Source organism: Oncorhynchus mykiss, chromosome 19 (assembly GCF_013265735.2).
Source record: "Oncorhynchus mykiss isolate Arlee chromosome 19, USDA_OmykA_1.1, whole genome shotgun sequence".
Taxonomy (NCBI): domain Eukaryota; kingdom Metazoa; phylum Chordata; class Actinopteri; order Salmoniformes; family Salmonidae; genus Oncorhynchus; species Oncorhynchus mykiss.
In genome coordinates, this window is record NC_048583.1 from 63585305 (window position 1) to 63606091 (window position 20787).

General features: G+C 45.1%; 1 protein-coding gene and 1 long non-coding RNA gene across 7 annotated transcripts; both read right to left on the minus strand.

Annotated features, from left to right (window-relative positions):
- Positions 1–1327: 1327 nt before the first annotated feature.
- On the minus strand, positions 1328–19810 carry LOC110498290 (retinol dehydrogenase 12). Of its 3 annotated transcripts, none has more exons than XR_005037834.1 (8): positions 19434–19597; positions 18446–18564; positions 17838–17993; positions 15990–16094; positions 9922–10131; positions 5668–5857; positions 1929–2478; positions 1328–1886 (listed from the first exon to the last, which is right to left on the minus strand). XR_005037834.1 is itself a non-coding variant. In XM_036955365.1 (7 exons), the coding sequence occupies exons 1-7, from the start codon at positions 19508–19510 to the stop codon at positions 2373–2375; spliced, it is 963 nt and encodes a 320-aa protein (XP_036811260.1). In that variant the 5' UTR covers positions 19511–19810; the 3' UTR covers positions 1328–2372. The 3 variants fall into 3 exon arrangements, 1 of the variants encoding a protein (XP_036811260.1); XR_005037833.1 differs by having other exon boundaries at positions 1328–1760; positions 1845–2478; XM_036955365.1 differs by having other exon boundaries at positions 1328–2478; positions 19434–19810.
- Positions 2487–5367, minus strand: LOC118941524. 4 transcript variants are annotated; one of them, XR_005037837.1, is made up of 5 exons: positions 4645–5367; positions 4416–4590; positions 3346–3480; positions 2962–3298; positions 2487–2921 (listed from the first exon to the last, which is right to left on the minus strand). It is a non-coding gene; the product is annotated as an uncharacterized LOC118941524 (long non-coding RNA). The 4 variants fall into 4 exon arrangements; XR_005037836.1 differs by having other exon boundaries at positions 2487–2678; positions 2814–2921; positions 4416–5360; XR_005037838.1 differs by having other exon boundaries at positions 2487–2867; positions 2942–3298; positions 4416–5354.
- Positions 19811–20787: the final 977 nt, after the last annotated feature.

Below are 20787 nucleotides of genomic sequence, written 5' to 3' on the forward strand. Positions count from 1 at the left end.
GCTGCTTTGCGTGATGTATTGTTGTCTCTACCTTCTTGTCCTTTGTGCTGTTGTCTGTGCCCAATAATGTTTGTACCATGTTGTGTTGCTACCATGTTGTTGTCATGTTGTGTTGCTACCATGCTGTGTTGTCATGTGTTGCTGCCTTGTTGTCTTCGGTCTCTCTTGTCGTGATGTGTGTTTTGTCCTATATTTAATTTATATATTTATTTTTAATCCCAGCCGGGGACCCTCAGGATGACAAATCAGAGCAAGATTACTAAATGTAAATACATGATTTACCTTCAGAGGTGAATGTATCAAACCAGTTGCTGTGGTTAAAGTGTTTTCTTGTTGTGCACTATGTTTTAATAGCTACTGTAAACTGGAGTTAGATTAACAAGAATTTAAGCTTTTTGCCCGAATAAGACATGTCTATGTCCCGGAATTGGCCGTTGTTTACAACGTCATTCTAGTCACATTATCGCATGTTGAGCAACAACTGTCCCGGTTTAGGGACACCGATCCCAATAGAGGTTGAAGAAGACGAGGGAGGATGTATCAAATCCTATGAGTATCTGTGTTTTTTTTTTTTAATCACAAGATGTCTGCCTGTCTTTGACGTGTTACAGGCGACTGATTATCAGCTTGACCTGCCACTAGCTATCCCCAAGGAGCTATTTCCTAGCCTGAAATCCAGACCTGTTTTGGGCTAACATTTCTCTCCTTGTACTTCCGTGTCATTTGTTTGGCATTTACATGAGTGAAATGTTTAAATGAAAAGTAATCTCCGCACACGGAGGATAAATGCACCATTTTGAATGTATTTAGGCTGACGATCAAAAACTCAGATTAAAGACCCTTATGGCCATGTTGGAAGCCCAGAGGGCTACTGTCTGTCTTATAGTGGCCATGTTGGAAGCCCAGAGGGCTACTGTCTGTCTTATAGTGGCCATGTTGGAAGCCCAGAGGGCTACTGTCTGTCTTATAGTGGCCATGTTGGAAGCCCAGAGGGCTACTGTCTGTCTTATAGTGGCCATGTTGGATGACCAGAGGGCTACTGTCTGTCTTATAGTGGCCATGTTGGAAGCCAGAGAGGGCTACTGTCTGTCTTATAGTGGCCATGTTGGAAGCCCAGAGGGCTACTGTCTGTCTTATAGTGGCCATGTTGGAAGCCAGAGAGGGCTACTGTCTGTCTTATAGTGGCCATGTTGGAAGCCCAGAGGGCTACTGTCTGTCTTATCGTGGCCATGTTGGAAGCCAGAGAGGTAATTAAAGAGTGTGAGGTATTTGAATCGTTCCTCATTACACATGTTTGTGTTACTAAACAAACCGATATTAGGAATAGTAGCTAGTAACATTTAATCTTTATTTACAGTAGATGTAAACATTCAACTCCTGACATGACTGCTATGTAGTTGGGTTGCACATTTCTGAAAAATTTCCCCAAATTCCAGAATTCCTGGTTGGAGGATTCCCAGATTTCCTTTCTGTTCCTTCATAATTTCAGGAATCTTCCAACCCTAAAATGTAGAAAAAGGCATGTTTCACATTTGTATAAAAAAGACAATCTTGGCAGTTTAACATGTGGTGAATGCTGAGGGGGAAAGAAATGGAACAAACAAACAGGAGGGTAAATAACAGCTTGCAATGGTTTAGAAAAGGCCAGCTTAAAAGCAACCGAACATAACGCTGAATCTACATGGTTTGTAATATAATAAGATACAAAACAAACGGTTTGTAATATACCCTGACTAGACCTTGTTATGCCCTGACTAGACCTGGTTATGTCCTGACTAGACCTGGTTATGTCCTGGCTAGACCTGGTTATGTCCTGGCTAGACCTGGTTATGTCCTGGCTAGACCTGGTTATGTCCTGGCTAGACCTGGTTATGCCCTGACTAGACCTGGTTATGTCCTGGCTAGACCTGGTTATGCCCTGACTAGACCCTTCACAGTACAGTAATGCATTTCACCTTACAGTTACAACCATAGAGATAGATAGAGGACTCATTTTACAGTTACTACCATAGAGGACTCATCTTTCATCTTTCAACCTCTATGGTTCCTACCCAATTCCTCAAGTCCCGTTACGGATAACTGTAGTTTTGAGGTTAATTAATGTCATGAAATTATAATGATTTGAGAACAGAGAGCCTAGTTGCGTCACCTATGGCACCTTATATATAGTGTCAGCGCTAATCTATAGTTCACTACTTTTTGACCAGAGCCCCGTGGGCCCTAATTTCGTCTACTAGCCGGCTCTTTCCTATGCGGAAGCAATTGAGACAGGGAACAAGGTTGTGGGTCCTGGTCAGAAGTAGTGAACTATAAAGGGAATAGTGTACACTTGGCGATGCAAGCTGTGGATAGTGTTAACAGGGTGGTTCAGATCAGTCGTCCCAGACGATGCCCAGGAGCTCACTGCTGGCGTCCCACAGCTTCTTGGCTGTCTCCTCCTTCCTCCCCTGGGGTGCCACGAAGGCCGGGGCACAGTCACTGAGAGAGAGAGTGTGAGCGGGAGGAAGAGGACTTTAGTTATCTGCATGATCAGTGCTTCCCTTTTGATTTATTCTGTCGTCAAATGAAAGTAGCATGTTTCTAATAAATAATTTGGTCGTCTAGCAGGTGTTTACTCCGTAGTGACTCACAGAACTGGCAGAATGGACAGAGTATGTATTAAGTGGCCGAAGTGGGACCTTGTTCTAACCCACAATCTTCAGCACCTTGTTCTAACCCACAATCCTCAGCACCTGGTTCTAACCCACAACCCTCAGCACCTTGTTCTAACCCACAATCCGCAGCACCTGGTTCTAACCCACAATCCTCAGCACCTGGTTCTAACCCACAATCCTCAGCACCTTGTTCTAACCCACAATCCTCAGCACCTTGTTCTAACCCACAACCCTCAGCACCTTGTTCTAACCCACAATCCTCAGCACCTTGTTCTAACCCTCAGCACCTTGTTCTAACCCTCAGCACCTTGTTCTAACCCACAATCCTCAGCACCTTGTTCTAACCCACAATCCTCAGCACCTTGTTCTAACCCACAATCCTCAGCACCTTGTTCTAACCCACAATCCTCAGCACCTTGTTCTAACCCACAATCCTCAGCACCTTGTTCTAACCCACAATCCTCAGCACCTTGTTCTAACCCACAATCCTCAGCACCTTGTTCTAACCCTCAGCACCTTGTTCTAACCCTCAGCACCTTGTTCTAACCCACAATCCTCAGCACCTTGTTCTAACCCACAATCCTCAGCACCTTGTTCTAACCCACAATCCTCAGCACCTTGTTCTAACCCACAATCCTCAGCACCTTGTTCTAACCCTCAGCACCTTGTTCTAACCCACAACCCTCAGCACCTTGTTCTAACCCACAATCCTCAGCACCTTGTTCTAACCCACAATCCTCAGCACCTTGTTCTAACCCACAATCCTCAGCACCTTGTTCTAACCCACAATCCTCAGCACCTTGTTCTAACCCACAATCCTCAGCACCTTGTTCTAACCCTCAACACCTTGTTCTAACCCACAATCCTCAGCACCTTGTTCTAACCCTCAGCACCTTGTTCTAACCCCCAACCCTCAGCACCTTGTTCTAACCCACAACCCTCAGCACCTTGTTCTAACCCCCAACCCTGAGCACCTTGTTCTAACCCCCAATCCTCAGCACCTTGTTCTAACCCTCAGCACCTTGTTCTAACCCACAATCCTCAGCACCTTGTTCTAACCCTCAGCACCTTGTTCTAACCCCCAACCCTGAGCACCTTGTTCTAACCCCCAATCCTCAGCACCTTGTTCTAACCCTCAGCACCTTGTTCTAACCCCCAATCCTCAGCACCTTGTTCTAACCCTCAGCACCTTGTTCTAACCCCCAACCCTCAGCACCTTGTTCTAACCCTCAGCACCTTGTTCTAACCCCCAATCCTCAGCACCTTGTTCTAACCCTCAGCACCTTGTTCTAACCCCCAACCCTGAGCACCTTGTTCTAACCCCCAATCCTCAGCACCTTGTTCTAACCCTCAGCACCTTGTTCTAACCCACAATCCTCAGCACCTTGTTCTAACCCTCAGCACCTTGTTCTAACCCCCAACCCTCAGCACCTTGTTCTAACCCTCAGCATCTTGTTCTAACCCCCAATCCTCAGCACCTTGTTCTAATCCTCAGCACCTTGTTCTAACCCCCAACCCTGAGCACCTTGTTCTAACCCCCAATCCTCAGCACCTTGTTCTAACCCTCAGCACCTTGTTCTAACCCCCAATCCTCAGCACCTTGTTCTAACCCACAATCCTCAGCACCTTGTTCTAACCCCCAATCCTCAGCACCTTGTTCTAACCCCCAACCCTCAGCACCTTGTTCTAACCCCCAACCCTCAGCACCTTGTTCTAACCCCCAACCCTCAGCACCTTGTTCTAACCCCCAACCCTCAGCACCTTGTTCTAACCCACAATCCTCAGCACCTTGTTCTAACCCACAACCCTCAGCACCTTGTTCTAACCCTCAGCACCTTGTTCTAACCCTCAGCACCTTGTTCTAACCCACAACCCTCAGCACCTTGTTCTAACCCACAACCCTCAGCACCTTGTTCTAACCCACAACCCTCAGCACCTTGTTCTAACCCACAACCCTCAGCACCTTGTTCTAACCCACAACCCTCAGCACCTTGTTCTAACCCACAGCACCTTGTTCTAACCCTCAGCACCTTGTTCTAACCCACAGCACCTTGTTCTAACCCACAACCCTCAGCACCTTGTTCTAACCCACAATCCTCAGCACCTTGTTCTAACCCACAATCCTCAGCACCTTGTTCTAACACACAACACCTAGTGCTGAGCGATTATCCGAAATGTGTTATTTTTCATTTTTTAAACAACTATTTGGCCAACGCCATCGATTCAAGTATTTGGATTCCATTTCGTTAGGGTTTTTTCTGTGAGCTCAATGCACAGTTTCTCTAGAGATGAATCAGATCACGCCTGAAATGCGCAATGTAGTTTCCAACAAGCCAATATTCTACATTGTTACGCGCAGAAAATGTGGTAATTAACTACAATAACCATAACCCATTGCTCGTCTACTTGTCTGGTCTATGCGGGGAGCACAGAAACGGAGAGAGACAGAAGAAGAACTCGCTATTAAGAGGGATAGAGAGCAGTTGCTTTGAGGTATCGCTACCTGAAAATACACCATCTAAGTGATTGATAGTTGGTATTCAGCAGTCATAAAAACAATGCCTTATTTACTTTGAAGAACTACTAAAATTGTGATTTTTTTTGTTGTTGTCAGACAGCAGCTCTATAGAGATGATGACAACTTGGAACTAAATAATTAAGTCATCAAATAAAATATCTGAAATAATATTATTAAAGTAAATGTTGGTGAATAAATAATAATAATAATAATAATAATAATAATAAGTGCTAAACAGTAATGGGCAGTCACTACCATCATGGAACTATTCATTGTTTAATTCTGTGTCACAGCAGTCAACCCACATAAGGCAAAAGGCATTTTTTTATTATCCAAAACTGAAAACAGTGATAATTTTTTTTCATAGATCAAACCGAAACGATCTCAAAAAACACTAAAATCACTCAGCACTATAACCCACTGAGCCATTGGAATCCCAGTTCCATCATAAAACACAGAGGGTGGAGGGGTCAAAACTTCATACTGTAATCTCACCTGAAGTGTTTCCCGGTGAGAGAGTGCAGCTCCTCTGCCACAGCGCAGTAGATGGATGTCTGGGCCCCGTCTCGAGGGCTCTTCAGGAACAAGGAGAACAGAGAGAACAGCAGAGACATGATGGTGGAGTGGCGTACCAGGTCTGAACACACCGACCCCGGGTGGACAGAGTTCACCGTCACACTGGAACCTGGAGAGAGGGAAGAAGAGAGGATTCAGTTACCAAGCTATTGTCAGGCTTTTTGCTTGATCCCCAAACCCCTGAGACACATTGGTAACTGAACAAAAATGTGAAATGTAAAAAAAAAAAAAAAGTGTTGGTCGCATGTTTCATGAGCTGAAATAAAAGACCCCAGAAAATGTTCCGTACGCACAAAAAAAAACGTATTTCGCTCAAATTTTGTGCACAAATGTGTTTACGTCCCTGTTAGTGAGCATTTCTCCTTTGCCAAGAAAGTCCAGCCACCTGACAGGTGTGGCATATAAAGAATATGACTCAACAGCATGATCATTACACAGGTGCACCTTGTGCTGGGGACAATAAAAGGCCACTTTAAAATGTGCAGTTTTGTGTCACAAATGTCTCAAGTTGAGGGAGCGTGCAATTGGCATGCTGACTGCAGCCGTTGCCAGAGAATTTAACATTAGCGAAATTAACGTTGTTTTAGAGAATTTGGCAGTACGTCCAACCGGCCTCACAACCGCAGACCACGTGTAACCACACCAGCCCAGGACCTCCATATCCGGCTTCTTCACCTGTGGCATCGTCTGAGACCAGCTACCCAGACAGCTGATGAAACTGAGGAGTATTTCTGTCTGTAATAAAGCCTTTTTGTGGGAAAAACGCATTCCGATTGGCTGGGCCTGGCTCCACAGTGGGTGGGCCTATGCCCACCCAGGCCCACCTATGGCTGCGCCCCTGCCCAGTCATGTGAAATCCCATAGATTAGGACCAAATGAATTTAATTCAATTGACTGATTTCCTTATATGAAATGTAACTCAGTAAAATCTTTGTGATTGTTGCATGTTGCATTTCCATTTTTATTAAGCGTTCAGACCCCTTCACTTTTTCCACATTTTGTTCCTTTACAGCCTTATTCTAAAATAATATTGTATTGAGAACAACAATTTCCCATAATGACAAAGCAGAAAACAGGTTTAGACATTTCTGCAAATGCATTAAAAAAAAATATATAACATTTACATAAGTATTCAGACCCTTTACTCAGTAGTTTGTTGAAGCACCTTTGGCAGCGATTACAGCCTCTAGTCTTCTTGGGTATGACGCTACGAGCTTGGCACACCTGTATTTGGGGAGTTTCTCCCATTCTTCTTTGCAGACCTTCTCAAGCTCTGTCAGGTTGGATGGGGAGCGTTGATGCACAGCTATTTTCCGATCTCTCCAGAGATGTTTGATCGGGTTCAAGTCCGGGCTCTGGCTGGGCCACTCAAGGACATTCAGAGACTTGTCCCGAAGCCACTCCTGCGTTGTCTTGGCTGTGAGCTTAAGGTTGTTGTCCTGTTGGAAGGTGAAATCTTGAGCGCTCTGATACAAGTTTTCATCAAGGATCTCTCTCTACTTTGCTCCTTTCATCTTTCCCTCGATCCTGACTAGTCTCCCAGTCCCTTCCGCAGAAAAACATCCCCACAGCATGATGCTGCCACCACCATGCTTCACTGTAGGGATGGTGCCTGGTTTCTTCCAGATGTGATGCTTGGCATTCTGGCCAGAGAGCTCAATCTTTGTTTCATCAGCCTTTAACTGAGGATTGGCTTCCGTCTGGCCACTCTATCATCTGCAGAAATGTTTTGGTACCCTTCACTGTCAACTGTGGGACCTTATATAGACAGGTGTGTGCCTTTCCAAATCATGTCCAATCAATAGAATTTACCACAGGTGGACTCCAATCAAGTTGTAGAAACATCTCAAGGATGATCAATGGAAACAGGATGCACCTGAGCTCAAATTTCGAGTCTCACAGCAAAGGGTCTGAATACTTGTGTAAATAAGGTATTTTTGTTTTTATAAAAACCTGTTTTCATTTTGTCATTGTGAGGTATTTTGTCATTGTGAGGTATTGTGTCATTGTGAGGTATTGTGTCATTGTAGGGTATTGTGTCATTGTGAGGTATTGTGTCATTGTGGGGTATTGTGTCATTGTGAGGTATTTTGTCACTGTGAGGTATTGTGTCATTGTGGGGTATTGAGGTATTGAGTCAATGTGGGGTATTGAGTCATTGTGGGGTATTGAGTCATTGTGGGGTATTGAGTCATTGTGGGGTATTGTGTCATTGTGGGGTATTGAGCCATTGTGGGGTATTGAGTCATTGTGGGGTATTGAGGTATTGAGTCAATGTGGGGTATTGAGTCATTGTGGGATATTGAGTCATTGTGGGGTATTGAGCCAATACATTTAATCCATTTTAGAATAAGGCTGTAACGTTGCAAAATGTGGGAAAACTTTCCAAATGCACTGTAGCATGTACCTTCATAAATATGGTTTTGCCTTTCTGATCATGTCTTTTGGGTGCGTTTTCTCATTGAAAATCTATGTGCATGGCCACTATTCCTCAGTTAATTTTGTGTGTTCATAAATCCATGTGGCAGGTTGCAATTCTCTCCCTCCCTCCCCTTCCCTCCCTCTCTAACCCCTTCCCTCCCTCCCTCTTCCCCTCCCTCCCCCTCCTCGCTCCCCTCCTCGCTCTCTCTTCCCCTCCCTTCCTCCCGCTCTCTCCCCTTCCCTCCCTCTCGCTCTTCCCCTCCCTCCCTCCCGCTCACTCGCTCTTCCCCTCCCTCCCTCCCTCCCTCTCGCTCGCTCTTCCCCTCCCTCCCTCCCTCACGCTCACTCGCTCTTCCCCTCCCTCCCGCTCGCTCTTCCCCTCCCTCCCTCCCTCCCGCTCGCTCTTCCCCTCCCTCCCTCCCGCTCGCTCTTCCCCTCCCTCTCGCTCTTCCCCTCCCTCCCTCTCGCTCGCTCTTCCCCTCCCTTCCTCCCTCCCTCTCACTCTTCCCCTTCCTTCCTCCCTCTCGCTCTTCCCCTCCCTTCCTCCCTCTCGCTCCCTCTTCCCCTCCCTTCCTCCCTCTCGCTCCCTCTTCCCCTCCCTCCCTCTCGCTCCCTCTTCCCCTCCCTCTCGCTCCCTCTTCCCCTCCCTCCCTCCCTCTCGCTCCCTCTTCCCCTCCCTCCCTCCCTCTCGCTCCCTCTTCCCCTCCCTCCCTCCCTCTCGCTCTTCCCCTCCCTTCCTCCCTCTCACTCTTCCCCTCCCTCCCTCCCTCCCTCCCTCCCTCCCTCCCTCCCTCCCTCCCTCCCTCCCTCCCTCCCTCCCTCCCTCCCTCCCTCCCTCCCTCTCGCTCTTCCCCTTCCTCCCTCCCTCTCGCTCTTCCCCTTCCTTCCTCCCTCTCGCTCTTCCCCTTCCTTCCTCCCTCTCGCTCTTCCCCTCCCTTCCTCCCTCCCTCTCGCTCTTCCCCTCCCTTCCTCTCGCTCTTCCCCTCCCTCCCTCCCTCCCTCCCACTCGCTCTTCCCCTCCCTCCCGCTCGCTCTTCCCCTCCCTCCCGCTCGCTCTTCCCCTCCCTCCCTCCCTCCCTCCCTCTCGCTCTTCCCCTTCCTCCCTCCCTCTCGCTCTTCCCCTTCCTTCCTCCCTCTCGCTCTTCCCCTTCCTTCCTCCCTCTCGCTCTTCCCCTCCCTTCCTCCCTCTCGCTCTTCCCCTCCCTTCCTCTCGCTCTTCCCCTCCCTCCCTCTCGCTCGCTCTTCTCCTCCCTCCCTCTCTCTCGCTCTTCCCCTCCCTCCCTCTCAATCGCTCTTCCCCTCCCTTCCTCCCTCTCGCTCTTCCCCTCCCTCCCTCCCTCCCTCCCTCTCACTCTTCCCCTCCCTCCCTCCCTCCCGCTCTTCCCCTTCCTCCCTCCCTCTCGCTCTTCCCCTTCCTTCCTCCCTCTCGCTCTTCCCCTTCCTTCCTCCCTCTCGCTCTTCCCCTTCCTTCCTCCCTCTCGCTCTTCCCCTTCCTTCCTCCCTCTCGCTCTTCCCCTCCCTTCCTCCCTCTCGCTCTTCCCCTCCCTTCCTCTCGCTCTTCCCCTCCCTCCCTCCCTCTCTCTCTCTCTCTCTCTCCCTCTCGCTCTCTTCCCCTCCCTCCCTCCCTCCCTCCCTCTCGCTCTTCCCCTCCCTCCCTCCCTCCCCCTTCCTCCCCCCTCCCTCTTCCCCCCCCTCCCTCCCTCCCTCTCTTCCCCCCCCCCCCCCCCCCCCCCCCTCCCTCCCCCACCCTACCTTTGAGTCTGCGGGCCAGCTCCCTAGCAAACAGGACGTTGGCCAGCTTGCTCTGGCAGTATGCGAGGCCGCTGTTGTAGCTGCCCTGGCTGAGGAGGTCATGGAAGCGGATCCAGCCAAAGTTATGAGCCAGGGAAGAAACCACGACGATGCGGGCCGGAGCGCTCCGCTTTAGCAGGCCAATCAGGAGGTACGTCAACAGGAAGTGACCTACCAGGAAGAAACAGTAAACAACAACACATGATGCAATCCGTGTTGTACTGCAACAAAGGATCAGAGTACAATATCCTAATATCAGAAAATAAACTATTGGAGTTGTTGAATAGAACACTGTTTTTATGTCATAGGGCAACAGGAAGTGACCTACCAGGAGTAAACAATAATATGATGCTGTGGCTTTGTCAGAAAGGAAATAATACTAGGATCATGTTGAATGAAACACTTATGTCATTGAAGTACTACTTGCACATGGTTGGTACTGTGAAGGCTAGCTGCCCACGTGTTCTTCATACAGAAAAGGCTATACGGACGTTCCTGACATTCAAAATAATATTTAATTTCAGAACTGGTTAAAATGTAGGTTAGGGATTAGTTAAGGCAGATGTTGTTTACTCGTTTTACAGGTCAGGAGTGCCCTTATAGCCTCTCCCACTTCATATAGTAGATACTGTAAGTGCCAAAGCCCTTCACAGATGAGGGCCTACAACATTTTGTTACGTTACAGCCTTATTCTAAAATGGATTAAATACAACAACAAATCCACATCTATCTACAAACAATACCCCATAATGACATCACAATACCCCATAATGACATCACAATACCCCATAATGACATCACAATACCCCATAATGACATCACAATACCCCATAATGACAAAGTGAAAACTACAGAAATACCTTATTTACATAAGTATTCAGACCCTTTGCTATGAGACTAGAAATTGAGCTCAGGTGCATCCTGTTTTAATTGATCATGCTTGAGATGTTTCTACAACTTGATTGGAGTCCACCTGTCGTACATTCAATTTGATTAGACATGATTTGGAAAGGTACACACCTGTCTATATAAAAGGTCCCACAGTTCACAGTGCACGTCAGAGAAAAAAACAAGCCATGAGGTCGAAGGAATTGTCCGTAGAGCTCCGAGACAGGATTGTGTCGAGGCACAAATCTGGGGAATGGTACCAAAAAATGTCTGCAGCATTGAAGGTCCCCAAGAACACAGTGGCCTCCATCATTCTTAAATGGAAGAAGTTTGGATCCACTAAGACTCTTCCTAGAGCTGGCCACCCGGTCAAACTGAGCAATTGGGGAGAAGGGCCTTGGTCAGGGATGTGACCAAAAACCCAATGGTCACGTTGACAGAGCTCCTGAGTTCCCTCTGTGGAGAACCTTCCAGAAGAACAAACATCTCCGCAGCACTCCACCAAATCAGGCCTTTATGGTAGAGTGGCCAGACAGAAGCCACTCCTCTGTAAAAGCCACATGAGAGCCCGCTTGGAGTTTACCAAAAGGCACCTAAAAGGACTCTGATCATGACAAAAACAAGATTCTCTGGTTTGATGAAACCAAGATTGAACTCTTTGTCCTTCATTTCAAGCGTCACGTCTGGAGGAAACCTGGCACCGCTCATCACCTGGCCAATAGCATCCCTACAGTGAAGCATAGTGGTGACAGCATCATGCTGTGGGGAAACCGGGCACCATCCCTACGGTGAAGCATGGTGGTGACAGCGTCATGCTTTGGGGATGTTTCCAGCGGCAGGGAGACTAGTCAGGATCAAGGAAAAGATGAACGGCGCAAAGTACAGAAAGATCCTTGATGAAAACCTGCTCCAGAGCGCTCAGGACCTCAGACTGGGGCGGTTCATCTTCCAAACAGGACAAAGACCCTAAGCACACAGCCAAGACAACGGGGTGGGGGGGCTGTGCCAGTCTTGACACCGCAACACTGGGACAGAAATTTAGCGAGAACTTTCTCTTCCTTGCCCTGCAGTATTGGAAGACTGAAATTTCTTTGTTACAGAGAGACTCTTGCCGCCAAAAACCTTTTCTCCAAGAAAATGACATTTGGAACAATATTCATAAGACAGGAATGTTAAGAATGGTTTGGGGGGATGTAAAGAATAATCCTGTCATTGTTTATTATTTTGTGATGTCATTAAGGATGGTATGACAAAGTAACTAACTTAGGAAGGACACGCATTCTGTCAAGTTTACATCTAATTGTTGTATAAAGTAAATTATTAGGTATGAGAGTATTTTTAAAAAAAAAGATAGAACTGTGATTTTAGTTTTCTAATTAGATAATTGTTTTTCATATAAACTAGTCAGGAGTCATGCCCAAGTGAGCTCAGAGTTCACGTCAGCATTTTGCCAGGGTGCTTAAAAGGACTCACTAAGAATTAACATACAGGACAGCCAAAGTACAGAACGAACTGAACGTTACAAATGGTTAAAACTACAAGACCAGACAGCATGGAGCGGTGGCTACACCTCTCACCATGAAAATGGTGAGACTTCTACATTGCCGGGTTACAACTGGCGTATAAAATGGCCGAGAGCTGAACCCTGAATAATCAACCATTGATACCAAAAGACGTGAGACGATAGTCTACACGTTGAAATAGTGAGTTTCTCTGAAGCTCTCAAACCTCAACACTAGAAGAGAAGATAACGTCACCTTGGAGACCAGAAACATCCACAGTCTGCAGCTGTGCATGTAAAATAGGTCATAGAACTTTGACTAAAGACACAAGGTGGGAAGAAGAATCCCCACAGACAACAGTTGGTACATCTGAAGTATCTATTCTAACAACCACTCCACTACCAGAGAAGCTCTACAAAGGACATCGTGAAGTCTGGTGGACAAACCAGTCTTTACATCCCTCGACAACTTCACAATAGGACCCATCGAGTTCAACAGAGAAAGACAGCTACGTGTAAGTATAGATTGCATTTCTAAACAGAATGAGCGGTGGTAAGCATTATTATTTCCATGAGCGTAGTTTCCAAATGTATCCAAGTGTTGTCTCTCGGTCGCTCCCTCTCTTTTACCTACCCCTCCCTCTCCATATGTGTAACAAGCAGTCATGTCTTGTCAGTCCACTAGGGACTTTTATCTAATGTAAGCGTGTATGTATATTCTGTGTTATTATTTAGTTAGTTAATAAACAAATGATTAAATCGATTTGTGTAGTACTGAATATTCAGAAGGGCTCGGGTTCTTGCGGATACAAGGATTATGCGACGTTCAGAACGAGACTGATGACGTAATAATTAACAGTTATTGATGAAAAAGATATGTATGTCTTTAGTGTTTAAGTCGGGAGATAGTAACTAGTTTCCTGTGGTGCCCCAAATTCCTAATGAGTTAATTGTTACATGATTAATTTAAATCGAGTAACAATTAAACAGTTTGATTCGATAAATAACAGTCATCAGATTAATGATAGTCACGTCACGACAGTAGCTACACGTGTAATATTGTTAATGGGAGGAATACACATAAACAAACATACAAAATGCCACGAGGCAAGAAAGAAACAACAACAAAAATGACCATAAACATACAAAATGCCACGAGGATAGTTCAATGACTATGCCTGGTCTAGAACAACAACACACCTTTTCCAGCTGGAAAAGGTTAAAGGCCAACAGATGGGTGTTACGCACTCTAACACCAGGCTACGCACTCTAACACAAGGCTACGCACTCTAACACAAGGCTTGGCACTCTAACACAAGGCTACGCACTCTAACACAAGGCTACGCACTCTAACACAAGGCTACGCACTCTAACACCAGGCTACGCACTCTAACACAAGGCTACGCACTCTAACACAAGGCTACGCACTCTAACACCAGGCTACGCACTCTAACACAAGGCTACACACTCTAACACAAGGCTACGCACTCTAACACAAGGCTACGCACTCTAAAACAAGGCTACGCACTCTAACACAAGGCTACGCACTCTAACACCAGGCTACGCACTCTAAAACAAGGCTACACACTCTAACACCAGGCTACGCACTCTAACACCAGGGTACGCACTCTAACACAAGGCTACGCACTCTAACACAAGGCTACGCACTGTAACACAAGGCTACGCACTCTAACACAAGGCTACGCACTCTAACACAAGGCTACGCACTCTAACACCAGGCTACGCACTCTAACACCAGGCTACGCACTCTAACACCAGGCTACGCACTCTAACACAAGGCTTGGTACTCTAACACAAGGCTACGCACTAACACAAGGCTACGCACTCTAACACAAGGCTACGCACTCTAACACAAGGCTACGCACTCTAACACAAGGCTACGCACTCTAACACAAGGCTACGCACTCTAACACAAGGCTACGCACTCTAAAACAAGGCTACGCACTCTAAAACAAGGCTACGCACTCTAAAACAAGGCTACGCACTCTAAAACAAGGCTACGCACTACAATTTTGTCAGCGACACCAACACTTCAGGCGTGTTTTGAAAACAACAGCTCACAACCCTGCTCAAAAGCAAAAAACACCCTGTTCAGAAATATCCTTGCTCCTGGAAAAGCAATTGAAGAAGTATAACCAGCGCAACAAAACTGTGAGTTCTACTCAATCTATTTTCTAGTGCCCTATAAAAAAGGCGGAGGCCTCCGTCCGATCCTGGACCTACCGTGCCTGAATAGTCATCTTCCAGCACTTCAAAATGCTGCCAATCAAAACTGTCTTGTAGCTGCAGGGTTGCCCCCAAAATTGTCCTTCAGCCAATTTCTGTAATTTTGACCCTCCCCCGGGAGCTCCCGGCTGCAGGGAAGAACCCCGGGAGCTCCCGGCTGCGGGGAAGAACCCCGGGAGCTCCCGGCTGCAGGGAAGAACCCATCTACATAGATTCTATATAGTATAAAGAAACAAAAACCAGACTTCTTTGACAGAATTTGGTGTCCGTATGTGGACCAGCTCAGGAAGTGTGGTGCTTGAGTGACGGTGAAGGCTACCGTGTTAGCGTGTTGGTCGGGGCTGGTGGCTGCGGTGGTTTCCGACTTGTGTCACGTTCAGACCGGTTGGCAGGCCATGGGGGGTCTCAGTTTCAATCAATCAATCGTTTCGGTTTGTGAATGTCCATTTATTTTGGATCGATTTTTTTATTTTATTTTAAGATTTTGTTCAGTAATTATATATTTTTTTAAATATGTGTATATGGCAGCCATCTCTATGGGATCATGACCTGATTGGTGCACAAACAGGCTCACACACTCCTGTATCTGAATTCATGAATGGTGGCTCCTTCACACCCTCATGGGAGTTAGATGTTGTCCTACGATCATTTATGAGCCTGTCTTGACTTTAGCTATGGGAGCTCTTAGCCAAGACTGCCTTTCTACTGGCTATGGTTTCAGCCAAACGTGTTGGATAATTACATGCGCTATCTACCCATCATGCCTCACTTTAGCAGAAGATTGGATCTAAAGCAGTGCTTGGGCCAAACTTCTTACCTAAGGTGCTTTCATCATCACATGCTAACCAGCTTTTAATCTTAGTGGTATTTCAACCGCCTACCCACTCCTCACAGGAGAGTCCAGAGTTGCATGCACTTTGCCGGGTTAGGGCATTAAGTACCTATGTTGCTGCAACAAGAACAGTTTGTCAAACCGAGCAGATTGTTTTGTGTGTTATGGGGAGAACACAAAAAGGTCCAGCTGTCTCCAAGCAGAGAACGTTGGATTACCAATGCAGTAGGGTAGACCAACTCCAGACACCGTGGTAGTACAATCCACGTCATGGACGCTGTTCAGAGGAGCCTCCTGGACTCGATCTGTGCTGTTGCCAGTTGGGCAACACCCATGACTTTCATGAGGTACTACAGACTGCATGTTATGTCCACACCCATCAGTCTGTGGTCCAGGTCACCTTGGTTTTCAGAAAGTCCGGGTCTTAGGTGTGTGAATGCGAGTGAAACAAGCATGCCATTTCGCCGTGTTACGTGATCAGGCCTTAGATTGCTGGTGTTTGTGGAAAGACAAATTGACATAGAACCCTAGAAGTGAGTCTGTTAAAAAACTCTGTCTCACCCAGGTGGTTGACCCCCAGCTGCATCTCGAAACCGTCCTTGGTCTTCATGTAGGGACACATCATGACCCCAGCATTGTTGATCAGGATGTGGAGGTGGTTGACCTCTGCAGGGGTCAGATACAGAGTCAATATTATACTTTGCTTTACAGAGTAAACACATTATAATATTAGTGCTTGCCTTGAAATATACTGTAATAACACCAGAATAAATACTGTGATATACTGTAATAACACCAGAATAAATACTGTAATAAACTGTAATAACGGCAGAATAAATACTGTAATAACACCAGAATAAATACTCTAATAACACCAGAATAAATACTGTAATAACACCAGAATAAATACTGTAATATACTGTAATAACGCCAGAATAAATACTCTAATAACACCAGAATAAATACTGTAATATACTGTAATAACGGCAGAATAAATACTGTAATAACGCCAGAATATATACTGTAATAAACTGTAATAACGCCAGAATAAATACTGTAATAACACCAGAATAAATACTGTAATATACTGTAATAACACCAGAATAAATACTGTAATATACTGTAATAACACCAGAATAAATACTGTAATAACACCAGAATAAATACTCTAATAACACCAGAATAAATACTGTAATAACACCAGAATAAATACTGTAATATACTGTAATAACACCAGAATAAATACTGTAATAACACCAGAATAAATACTGTAATATACTGTAATAACACCAGAATAAATACTGTAATAACACCAGAATAAATACTGTAATATACTGTAATAACACCAGAATAAATACTGTAATAACACCAGAATAAATACTGTAATATACTGTAATAACACCAGAATAAATACTGTAATATACTGTAATAACACCAGAATAAATACTGTAATATACTGTAATAACACCAGAATAAATACTGTAATATACTGTAATAACACCAGAATAAATACTGTAATATACTGTAATAACACCAGAATAAATACTGTAATAACACCAGAATAAATACTGTAATATACTGTAATAACACCAGAATAAATACTGTAATATACTGTAATAACACCAGAATAAATACTGTAATATACTGTAATAACACCAGAATAAATACTGTAATATACTGTAATAACACCAGAATAAATACTGTAATATACTGTAAAGGTTACGGGGAGGTCTATGTCCCAAATTGCACAAAAGTAGTGCACTACATAGGGAATAGGGCTCTGGTCTAAAGTAGTGCACTATATATGGAATAGGGCTCTGGTCTAAAGTAGTGCACTATATAGGGAATAGGGCTCTGGTCTAAAGTAGTGCACTACATAGGGAATAGGGCTCTGGTCTAAAGTAGTGCACTATATAGGGAATAGGGCCCTGGTCTAAAGTAGTGCACTATATAGGGGAATAGGGCTCTTGTCTAAAGTAGTGCACTATATAGGGAATCGGGCTCTGGTCTAAAGTAGTGCACTATATAGGGAATAGGGCTCTGGTCTAAAGTAGTGCACTATATAGGGAATAGGGCCCTGGTCTAAAGTAGTGCACTATATAGGGGAATAGGGCTCTTGTCTAAAGTAGTGCACTATATAGGGAATAGGGCTCTGGTCTAAAGTAGTGCTCTATATAGGGAATAGGGCTCTGGTCTAAAGTAATGCACTACATAGGGAATAGGGCTCTGGTCTAAAGTAGTGCACTACATAGGGAATAGGGCTCTGGTCTAAAGTAGTGCACTACATAGGGAATAGGGCTCTGGTCTAAAGTAGTGCACTACATAGGGAATAGGGCCCTGGTCTAAAGTAGTGCACTACATAGGGAATAGGGTGCGATTTGGGACGCATATTGGAGTTAGTAGGCTGACCTCGGAGGAAGCGTTGAGCGAAGGCCCGTATGGAGCTGGTATCAGCCAGGTCTAGCTCTCGGACCTCTACGTTTGCCTTAGAGTAGATGCGTCGTATAGATGCTGCGGCCGCCTCACCCTTCTCCACATCCCTGCACGCCATGATCACCCTCGCACCTGGCAATAGACAATAAAACAGTAAGGCCCGAGGGGGTGTGGTATACGGTCTGATATACCTTGGCTTTCAGCCAATCAGCATTCAGGGCTCGAATCCGCCAAGTTTATAATAACCAATCATCAGCATCGTTGATACTTTATTGAATGGTCTCTTCTCTTCTTCTGTTATCATTATCTTTGTGGTGATGAAGGACAGGAGGCCTCACCATGAAGGACTGTTGGGAAGACCATTAATGAGTCCTAAATGGCGCCATACACCCTCAAGTGCACTACTTTAGACCAGGGCCCCAAAGTAGTGCACTATATGGGGAATAGGGTATCAATTTAGCAGAGTTTACACAGGCAGCTCAATTCTGATCTTCTACCCAATTACTAGCATAAGATCTGACTGGTCAAAATACCCATTAGTGGCAAAAGACCCAGAATGGGCTGCCTGTGTAAACGTTAGTCACCTCTGATAGCCAGGTCCAGAGCAGTCTCCTTCCCAATACCAGTGTTGGCTCCAGTAATCAGGACCGTCTTCCCGTCCAGCCGAGTCATAGACATACATGCTCCACCTGCTGAGTATTTCCTGGACAGAGAAACAAAATGGATTTGTTTTTATTTATCTACAATCAAACTTCCATATCAGTCCTGTCTGTGTTGGCGAGGTTGGCTATGGCATATAGTGGAAGTCCACACCTGGGCTGCTGTTACAACCCCATTCTCCATATCGTTCCCCATTCCCACTACATTGAGAATAGGACGCCATTTGGGAGGTATCCTGAGGCTACAGAATAGAGATACAGGTGTTCAACTTTTTTATTTTGACAGTAAAGTTGATTATTATTATTATTATTATTATATATGACTATTATTGATCGTTCAACATGCAACATTATTGTTACTCAATATGCAAGATCACTTTCTGGCAACAACGATCAAACGTCAAATCGTACGACTCAGTCACGCCACAAAACCTGGCTCGGTCTCACCGAACAATAACGGTTACAAATATAACTCCGCCCACGCGCGCAACGCTGTCGTGCATAATCATGTCATGAAATATTGTAGCGAGCTACTGTACAGCACTTCCTTACCTAAGGAATTGCATTATCGTTTGCTCATATTGACATATAAACCATGTTCAATTTATTCCACAAAACAACAACAAATGAATGTTATTTTTGAAAAATGTGGTTGTCTTCATTATGGAAAAAAAATAGTGTTGATCTAGGCTGTACTGCATAAAAATAATCTGGATCATCGTCATCAACGTTGATGTCGATTCACCCATTCATCCCCGCCAATAGTCTTCTTAACCCCAATGGCAAAACACAATCCTTTCGTTTTTAGCTTGACAATGACGGTAATTCATTTCTATTGAGGTTAGACTAATTAGCCAAGCATAGAATCAGATGATGCATCGACTACAGCCTCGAACATAAAAAAAAATCTTACCTAATGTGGGGTGCGAATAAAACCATGAGCAGTGCGACCACCCCAAGACCTGCGACAATCAATACGAGCACCATCATGACACGGATTCTTTCGCTGTCTCTCTATTGTAGCCCCTTCTTCACTGCTCTTCATTCATAGCGCCGTTCTGTGTTCACCTGACCAACAGCTGATCCAACATGTCAAAGCATTATGGGGGAGGTGTCGGAGGAGGAGTTATTACACATCACGTGTTGTCACAGTGATGCTCGTTCAATGGAATCCTGGGATTGTAGTCTTCCAATAGATTCGACACAAACGCACTACTATTTCCACTTGCCTATTGTATTTGAAGTTGTATTGAAAGACAGTTCCGCTATGCATATGTATTAATTTGTAAAAACAATAGGCCTATTTTGTAATTCACAGAAAATTCTACAATTTTTACAAACTGCCATTTGGTTTGAAATATACTAGTCTATATCCTAATCCTCAGATGAAAAAAAAATAATATTAATCTGAAAGAAGGTAAAGATCGCCAGTTTGTAGTCCTGTAAAAACCGGAAATGAGTTGCCTTTGGATCATTCAGCCATTCCTACGGGGGAAAAATTGGGTTTGTGGGATAAACGCCGAAAATAATGTCTGAGGTTAACACAAGTTTAGGAGATCTTATACGTTTTGTTCTATGATATAATAACCGTTAGTTAACATGACCTTTATGAATTATGAAGCCTTTATTTTACTTCATGTGCACTTTGGATTACATAAATGCCCCAAAATTCAAAGTGACATTAGCTGATGAAGATTATGTCATAGAACAAAATGTAGAACAAATCAAATTGTATTAGTCACACGCGCCAAATACAACTGGTGTAGACCTCACAGTGAAATGTTTACTTACGAGCCCCTAACCAACAATGCAGTTTAAAAAATATGGATAAGAATAAGAAATAAAAGTAACACGATATTGAAGAGCAGCAGTAAAAAATTGCAATATATACAGGGGGGTGCCGGTACAGAGTCAATGTGCGGCCCCATTGATGTACTGGGCTGTTCGCACTACCCTCTGTAGTGCCTTGCAGTCGGAGTCCGAGCAGTTGCCATACCAGGCAGTGATGCAACCAGTCAGGATGCTCTCGATGGTGCAGCTGTAGAACCTTTTGAGGATCTGAGGACCCATGCCAAATTATTTAGTCTCCTGAGGTGGAATAGGTTTTGTCGTGCCCTCTTCATGACTGTCTTGGTGTGCTTGGACCATGTTAGTTTGTTGGTAATGTGGACACCAAGGAACTTGAAGCTCTCAACCTGCTCCACTACAGCCCCGTCGATGAGAATGGGGGCGTGCTCGGTCCTCTTTTTCCTGTAGTCCACAATCAT

What these genes read in the sequence shown, in the direction of transcription:
- LOC110498290 (XM_036955365.1), bottom strand. Translation starts at nt 19,510, where the DNA reads ATGATGGTGCTCGTATTGATTGTCGCAGGTCTTGGGGTGGTCGCACTG. An exon ending in CGCTCAACGCTTCCTCCGAG is followed by an intron (nt 16,095 to 17,837) that starts GTCAGCCTACTA and finishes TGACCCCTGCAG; the next exon opens with AGGTCAACCACCTCCACATC. An exon ending in GCTGGGGGTCAACCACCTGG is followed by an intron (nt 10,132 to 15,989) that starts GTGAGACAGAGT and finishes TCTTCCTGGTAG; the next exon opens with GTCACTTCCTGTTGACGTAC.